General features: G+C 37.2%; 1 protein-coding gene across 1 annotated transcript in view; it reads right to left on the bottom strand.

The window, feature by feature from the left end:
- Positions 1-4,194, bottom strand: part of ERC2 (ELKS/RAB6-interacting/CAST family member 2) — a gene marked incomplete at its 3' end in the record, with an annotated part of 259,347 nt that extends 255,153 nt beyond the window's left edge. Inside the window, exons 1-2 of the mRNA XM_009868648.1 lie at positions 4,159-4,194; positions 734-1,150 (exon numbers count right to left, since the gene is read on the bottom strand). Of these exons, the coding sequence (XP_009866950.1) occupies positions 734-1,150; positions 4,159-4,194 (453 nt within the window). The remainder of the gene's footprint in view (positions 1-733; positions 1,151-4,158) is intronic.
- Between the last annotated feature and the right edge of the window lie 3,792 nt (positions 4,195-7,986).

The following is a 7,986-nucleotide window of genomic DNA, read 5'->3' as shown; positions in this document are numbered from 1 at the left end:
CAGGAAGCAGCAGGGTCTTTCTGAGGAAAACTGTCTTGTTTCCTTGGCTCCAGTCACATGATAATGCTGCTGGGATGTAAGAGGCACGGATGGGCTTGACAAATCAGGCCAGATTTTCTTTCAGTTGTACTAATTCAATTATCCTAAAGTCAGTCCCAAAAATGCATTCACAGGTGGCATGGGCAGCTGGTGTGGGTGGGCTTGGGATCACAGTAAGGATCTCTCAAAGTACAGTACAGCCATCACCCCAGCATTTTAATGTGGCAACCTAAAAAGCTGGAGTACCACACATGAAAATACATTAGAAATGCACATAGGCAAAGCCTTTGTTTATATGGAACCCATTTCATTTCAAACACTAGAGGTATAACCATCAAACACAACAGCAGCATGCACTAATGACTATTTAGTTCATAGCACCAGATGTTACTGTCTTCTTCAGTAGTTCTAGTCTTCACTTCCCTAAGACTAATTTGCTAAAACACAAAGAATAGAGAAACCACACAAAGCAAGTGTCAGACTTAAAGCCCCAAATGCAACCACCTTTCTTCCATAGTTTCTTATACTTGCCTTCAAATGTCATATAGTCCTGTTGTATATTTATTACAGATGTAAAACAAATGTATATCTTTTCTGTTCTATTTTTTCATTAAAAGAGATATACACTAAAGCATTTCTAAAACTGCAGCAATTATATTGACAATATCTTTTAAACAGATAAATTTTTCATTACCTCTCTAAGATGCATGTTTTCCTTCTCCTTCTGATCTAAAATCACTTCTAAATGATTGACCTGAGATTCAGCCTCCGCCATCCTTCGAGTTCTCTCATTGTCATCTTCCATTCCTTTAGATGGCAAACCTTTACTTTGCAACATTTCCAAAAGCTTTTTTATTGATTCATCTCTGGCATTTAGTGTTTGTTTTTGTGTTTCAATCCTAAGCTCCATTTCTTCAAGGGTTTTTCTCAACAGGAAGAGCTCTTTAGCTTGTCTGTCATGTTCTGCTTGAAGTCTTCGAAAATTCTCCTCTGTGAGCTCAATAGTAAAATGCTCAGCCCCTCGGTTTCCGCTTTCTTGCTGGAGAAGATGGTTAAGGTCTCTCTGGGTTCTAAGCTCATCTTGAAGTGCCTGGATTGTCATTTGCAGATGCTGCAATAAAGGAAGAAATCAGTCAATTTAGGATCTGAACGTAGGATTATTCTTCAATTAAACTTCGTTAGAATCAGTGATGAAAGTATATCAAATGACCTTATAAAATAGCAAATGCATGTGAAAAATGTCTGTAATTATATCTTTCAAGTGCTTCCAGGAAAAAAAAAAAAAGACAAACACACACAAAATAGTGTCAGCTACAGATAAAATAAATAGCAAAGAAAGACAAACGAACAAACCCAAACACTAGGCAGAAACACATTCATTAGTACAGTCAATATGTACCTACACAGCTGAAAGACTCAGTATTCCATGTTTTCTAAATTATTTCATAGACTAAAGGTAATTCTGCCCTTCGTGGTGCTCACCAGTATCGTTGTTAATGAAGTCAATCAAAGCACTCACTATAATTGAATGGAGGCTTTGGGGAGAGGCTGAGTTGGGGTTAGTTGGTTTTGTTTGGGGTTTTTTTGGCAACTAAAGCTATGAACAGGTTTAGTAAACAGGATTACTGTATCTCTAACAAGCAAACAAAAATCACAATAAGCAATACTGAATTTTGAAAAATAAGTTAACTGCAAATAGTGGACAAACCTTTGTTCTCCTGGCATCCAAAAACTGAACAGCATGGTAAATGAAAAGATGAAGCAAAATCAACACAAATAAAGGTCAGATGCAAGCAAAGGAGATTCAACAGAAATAACTGAATTCAACAAAAAGTACCTTCAACAGAAAAAAAAATAGTTACACAAAAAAGCATCAACAGCTTCACAGTACTCAAGTATATAAAATTAAACTGTAGACAGACTTCACTCAGTAGATGTGACAAAGAAAAACATATTAGAACAATAAATCTCACAGTGAATATTTTATCCTACTTTATCTTACTGTTCTTTTATACTTTAAGTTCTTTCAAAACATGGTAGTTTGTCCCAAAATTTTTATACTACATCTAAGCACATTGGTATTTCTCTGTTCAAGGGGTAAATCTTGCACTCCAACATAAATCAAAATCAAAGAGGACTTTGCCCATGTTAAGGCTGGAACATCAATAATTATCCTAAATTACTATGATTTCTGATGTTTAATCCAGATTATATTTTTATCTGATAATTTTGTTTTCTTCTTATTTTTCCCCTTTATTCACCGCCTTCACAGCATACTGAGTTTATCAGAATATGAATTCCCCAATAGCCACATGGTACCAGAAGGCTTGCAGGAAGTAGAACTTAAATGTATGGCACCAGACATTTTTACATTAATGGATATCCTGCAGCTCTGCATTCTAAACACAAAAAAAAAAAACCCAAACAAAACAGAAAACACACAAAAAACCTACACAAACAAAACATCATTTCATTTGATGCCACCTTCATTTTCACCATAATTACAGCTAAAGACATCTGTCTTAATAATAAAAACAATAACTTAAACAAAATGAAAAATGCAAAACTGGAAGAAAATAACTTGTTGAAATCACATTTTTATCAGTTATTCCAAATGTTAAAAAGTATTGCCAGTGGTAGAAATCTGTACAGTTAGGCACTGTAAATCCATTTTAGCTTTAAATAGCTCTCATTAAATGTCCACATCTTAATTCTCTGAAGATTTCATATTTATTAGGCACACACTCAGTTAAAAGCATACAAATGTAGATTACTAATTTATAACCCTGCTTTTATTTAATGGTAATTCTTATATTTTCTTAATCTCATAATCTTTTCAATAATTTATATAAACTTAAAACCTCCCAATAAACTTAAAACTCCTCCATGTGCAGCAAATTTACCACTTTAAATCTACTAACATTTAGTGCTTATGGCTAAGACTGACAGTTTTAGCACAAAAATTCAATCTGTAAACCTACATAAAGTTTTCAAATCATACAGAAATTACACTCGATGATTATCATGAATGAGCAAATTAAAGACACAGCGAAGCAGTGACAAAGCAGGACAGATGCTGCAAAATAAACAAAGTCATCCCCTTTTAAACACTTTTTCACTACCTATAAGTCGAAGGGACATCATTTTTTGTAGATTACCTTAAGCAGTCATTACAGTAGTTTTGCAATACTTTCAAACTAAATGTCATCTTGAATAAGAGAATACAAACTTGCTGCATTCTCTAATCCTTTGTAGCTTTGACAAAGGTGAAGAATAGATGCCTGAAATGACTGAACTAAGAATGATTTTTTACTAAAGGGATTGCAAGTTAAAGGAATGTCTCCATTCTCATCTTTGAGAACATTTTAACTCAGCTAATGACCTTGCAAGCTACCTTAAAATTACACTCAATAGTTTATTTCACTGATAAGGTGGTTTTTTAAAAATTATTTAAGAACTCATAATACAAGTTACTATCTTGAAGCTCAAGGAACAGGTTTTTCTCTGTTCCAATTTTCTTATTGTTAGTGGTTGGGGGCAGGGAGTGGCACTTAAATCCCAGGTTCTTACAGAAAGCATTATGCATGAAACTCAAAGCTTCCATTTAAATTTCCCGTTTGTTCAAAGGAAACCATGAGAGTGTTGCAAAATGCTCACATCTACATATTCTTCAAAAGAATGACTGGCTGAAATAACCTATAAAAATAAAAATTTAATTCCCATAAACACAGCAACTACCAGTAGTCTAGAAATAGTCAAAAGAAAATATTTTCTCTGATCTGAATAAAATATATACTCCTAATGTTAAATTAGGTAGTATTTATTACTTGATGCTAAAAAGATTTACAGATAAATGTTTTCCTAAAGTCAAGTGCTGTCTGTACACCAAGTGCCTGCAAGTCTCTAAGACTTCAGTTAAGCAGAGATAAACTAAAGTATTTAAAATGTTGTAAGGCAAAAATAAAAGTTTAACATACATGTTGCCACCATACAACCCCTCTAAATGCAAGCTGTAAAAGCCAAAACTGTTGGATCAACAGAAATAATTAGAAATCAGGACTACAAGAGCAATTCTGATTAAGGTAAACCAGACAACTTCCTTTCCTGTCCCACACTCACCTTTTTACATGGCTCCTGGGTTCTATCCATGACCATGTTTGTCACTAAGCACATCAGTAGTCGTGGCTGCTTCTCAGCAATTATGTTAAAACTAACAGCGTCAACAGTGGCAGACTACTGCTACTTTGACATAAGGGAACCCAGTTTTGTACAGCTTCAAGACTTAGAACCCTCTTTGAACACGATGGATCAGATTTAGATGTGCTGGCACAGTGTTGTGTGTCTGCAGCTAGCTAAGAAAAGGTAAGAACAAATGTTGTGAGGGTGGAAAGAAATTGTATAATTATTTCCAGTGGGAGAGAAATGTAGGAGTGCTGTGATTATCTGTCACACTGCTGTAGACATAGAACTTTATGGGATTTTTTAAAAAGAACCTGTAAGAGCTATCACATTTTTCATAATTTCTTTTAAAAACAGACCAGTTGACCACAAAAATATTTCCCTGCTAATTTCTTGGTAATAGATAAATAGTGCTCTCGGAACTTTCTCATTCCTTCTCTATAGCCCAACTCCAAAAGGCAGTCTAAGTGCACAGAAAGGTTCATTAATCTTTCTCTGAATTAAGCATAGTGCAGGTTTTCAAAACTTGTCCCCATAATTTGAAACAACACTATGAAACGAAGATGAATTAATGGCCCTTCCTGAATTCTGATTCACATTTTACATAAGGAAGTTCTAATCCGTGCTAACTAGCTATTCCCAAAAGAATCACCTGTAGAGAACTGTCCTGCCACAGTGTATCTTGGGCCAGAAGAGAGAAGCACATGCAGAGCATCCCAAAGCCTTAAATATCTGACAAACAGTGGAGAAAAAGGATATCACAGGACACCCACTGATTCATAATTGCTAGTCTACCTACAGAAGTACAAAGCTTACTCTGCAGCATCACCAGAGCACAAAAGCAAAAAACACATTGATTAAAGCAATCTACTGTCATGTAAAAACATACCTACTACTAATATGAAAGAAAGTGCCCTTGTGTAATGTTAAGAAAAATTACAGCTGGTGCTATCTTGACTGAGAAAGCTAACATGAAGGATTTGGTGGCAGACAGTGGTCTTACGCTATCATCAGCGGATTTTGAAACATACATCCATCTATACACACTTTGCTAGTAGTTTTCTATAATGTAGTGATAATCTAGCAAGCTAATTCCTCAGACAGGAAATAGTTCAAATTTGTGCACCAGAGCTGCTGAAGCATTCTGAGCATGTTCTTTGTTTCTGCTCTAATTCAGTACAGCACTATGACTGAAGAGAATGATGGCAAGATCATCCAACAGATTTGAAACAACTATTTCTGTAGCTATTCAAGATGATTTGTGTTGGTGCTTTATCCAAAAAGAGCTACAGCTACTTTATTGGACTTGAGAGTTTTTTCCATGTCTAATGCATGAATCCTACCTCTCACCCTCCACTGATTTTTTACTGACTTCTAGTGTCCATCTCTCATGTTTCCATTTTGTAGCTCCGAATTCTCCTGCTTGTATCAAACTCCAAATACAAGGATAAAATGTATTAGCTTTATCTTCTGGGACGCCCTTACCTGGCTTTACAACAATTGAGAAGTAGTGAGTACTGTGATAACAGTCTGTCTTATCAATGCCAGAACTTACAGATAATGTGACAGTCAGTCTGACAAAGTGAAAACCAACAAAGCAAAATCCTTCAAGTTTAGAAGGAATAGCTGGAGTCCAGGAGAGAGAGCAGGTCTAAGCAACAGACATCTACATGCTGCAGGGTAGGGTGTGAGGTGAGGCTGAAGTGCCTTACCTTACACCAGGCAGCTAGCACTATGGGAATACATAGGAGCACACCAGGATGGATTCATGACAAAGACTTCCAGAAGAGCTGGAGATCAAACCAAACTCAAGATTTCAATATACTCTTTGGGTTGGGTTTTCTCCATTAATGTACATAAAAAATTACAATTGATTTCATCTGTTATTTATTATCTGTTACAGCCCTTGAAAAAGCACAGCCTAACTATTTTTCGGAATCTATTCTTCAAACGACAAACTATTGTTTTAAAAAGCCTCTGCAGCTAACTTCTTGACGGCCTAGGATATCTTAATAAGTAGCCTTGCATGATCACATTATCTCTACAGTGCATGCAAAGAAAAGAATATTATGTACTAACTAAAATGCCCCATGTCTTGGGCCATAAATAAAGAGTTTACAGAGCTGGATCAGTTGATATAGTCTAGTCTTTTTACAGTGGCAAATATGCGATGACACAGAAGACTGGGAAAAAACCCACCTGTGTAACAGTACACCATAGCAAGTTACAACTGTAACTGAATACAACTGAACAAGCATAACAGCAAATCATACTATCAACTATACTCTCATCTTCTACAATCAAGCTTTGGTTTTTTATCATCTGCTGCTGCTCCATTTTCATTCTTCACTCTATGAAGTTCTATCACTGAAAAGTAATGAACTATGTAAAACTTATGAACTACTTCTAAACCATTTTTATACGTTAGTTACACTACTGAAGCAAGTATGAGCATTAGACTTGCAAATATTTAGAACTAAACACTGTTAAAGACAAATGTCCAAGTGTTGCCTGATTTAGTTGAGAGGTGGCATCCCTGGCGGCAGGGAGGCTGGATTAAAATGATCTCTACGGTCCCATTCAGCTTAGGCCATTCTATGAATCTATGATTATTTTCTTCTGTAAGAGAAAAGCAGAATGGGAATTGGAGATATTTTCTTCAGCAGCATAAATTAAGAAACACATCTGCTCATCTGTCTAATGCAATTTAGAATTTTGGCATGTGAACAACACTGAGGATCAGTTGACAAATATTTTGCTTGAATAAAACAGGACTTATAGAGGTGAAAGGAGAAGATAGATTTAATTTGTGAGGGATCACAGGAGATTCAGACCACACACAATGCATTTTTAGTATTAAATATTCTGAGGTGATACAACATCTGCATAACATCATTTTCTCGTAGAACCATGTATTTGCAAAGGAAGAATTCTTGTTTACTGACTTTCCAGAGATCCAGCTGGGTACTGTGCCCATCTATACCCTGATGTGCACCAGCATCTACCAAAGCCGCCTGCTTCTGTGTCTCTGATACGCCAGGCCATCGAACCCACACAGTCCAGTACACCTGGTCATCCTTTTCCTCCTCCCGGCTGAAGGCAGGGACTCTCTATTTCTGTTCAGTGTATTCACTGTCTGACCATTGCAGAAGTTTCAGACCAGAAGTTTCCTCATCAGGATCAAGGAATGCGGTATCAGTTCTTCTGTGTCCCCAAGATTGCCAGCTGCCTTCTTGTGCCTGCACAGCAGCTGCGCTCACAGCCTTCCTGTGTGGCCCCTTCTTAACCTGCCTTTCCTCTCAGCTCCCCTGCACAGGCTCCCAGCCCAAAGGATTTTCCTCATGTCCTCGCCCTGGCCATGCAGGAGGAACCAGGGTGCACCATGTGGCATGTGCCTGAGGCTCCCTTTCCCCCTGACCAGGGCAGGAGAGGACTGCAAGGCTACCAATGCCAGGGCAAAGCACACGGATTATTTGTATTAATCTGTACCCAAGCTCAGCCCACTTAACTCCCAGAGCTCTAGCATGCTAGATAAAAATACAAAAGGGCCCTTGTCTTGTGCCGCATGTTGGGGCACGAAAAATGACTGTGGTGAGTGTCTACCAAACTGCGCCACCACTCCCCTAAACTTGTCCTTAATACTATGCTTGGCAAGTTGAACAGTGAGCCTTGAAACGTACATTTAAATCTGCATTTCTTAATACAGCCATTAGATATAATCTGAACTATCAGACTTCATTACCATTCAGTCAGCTTCTCTGGGTCATC

The sequence above is a fragment of the Apaloderma vittatum genome, unplaced genomic scaffold (assembly GCF_000703405.1).
Source record: "Apaloderma vittatum isolate BGI_N311 unplaced genomic scaffold, ASM70340v1 scaffold3844, whole genome shotgun sequence".
NCBI lineage: Eukaryota > Metazoa > Chordata > Aves > Trogoniformes > Trogonidae > Apaloderma > Apaloderma vittatum.
This window is presented reverse-complemented; position numbering and strand designations above follow the sequence as displayed.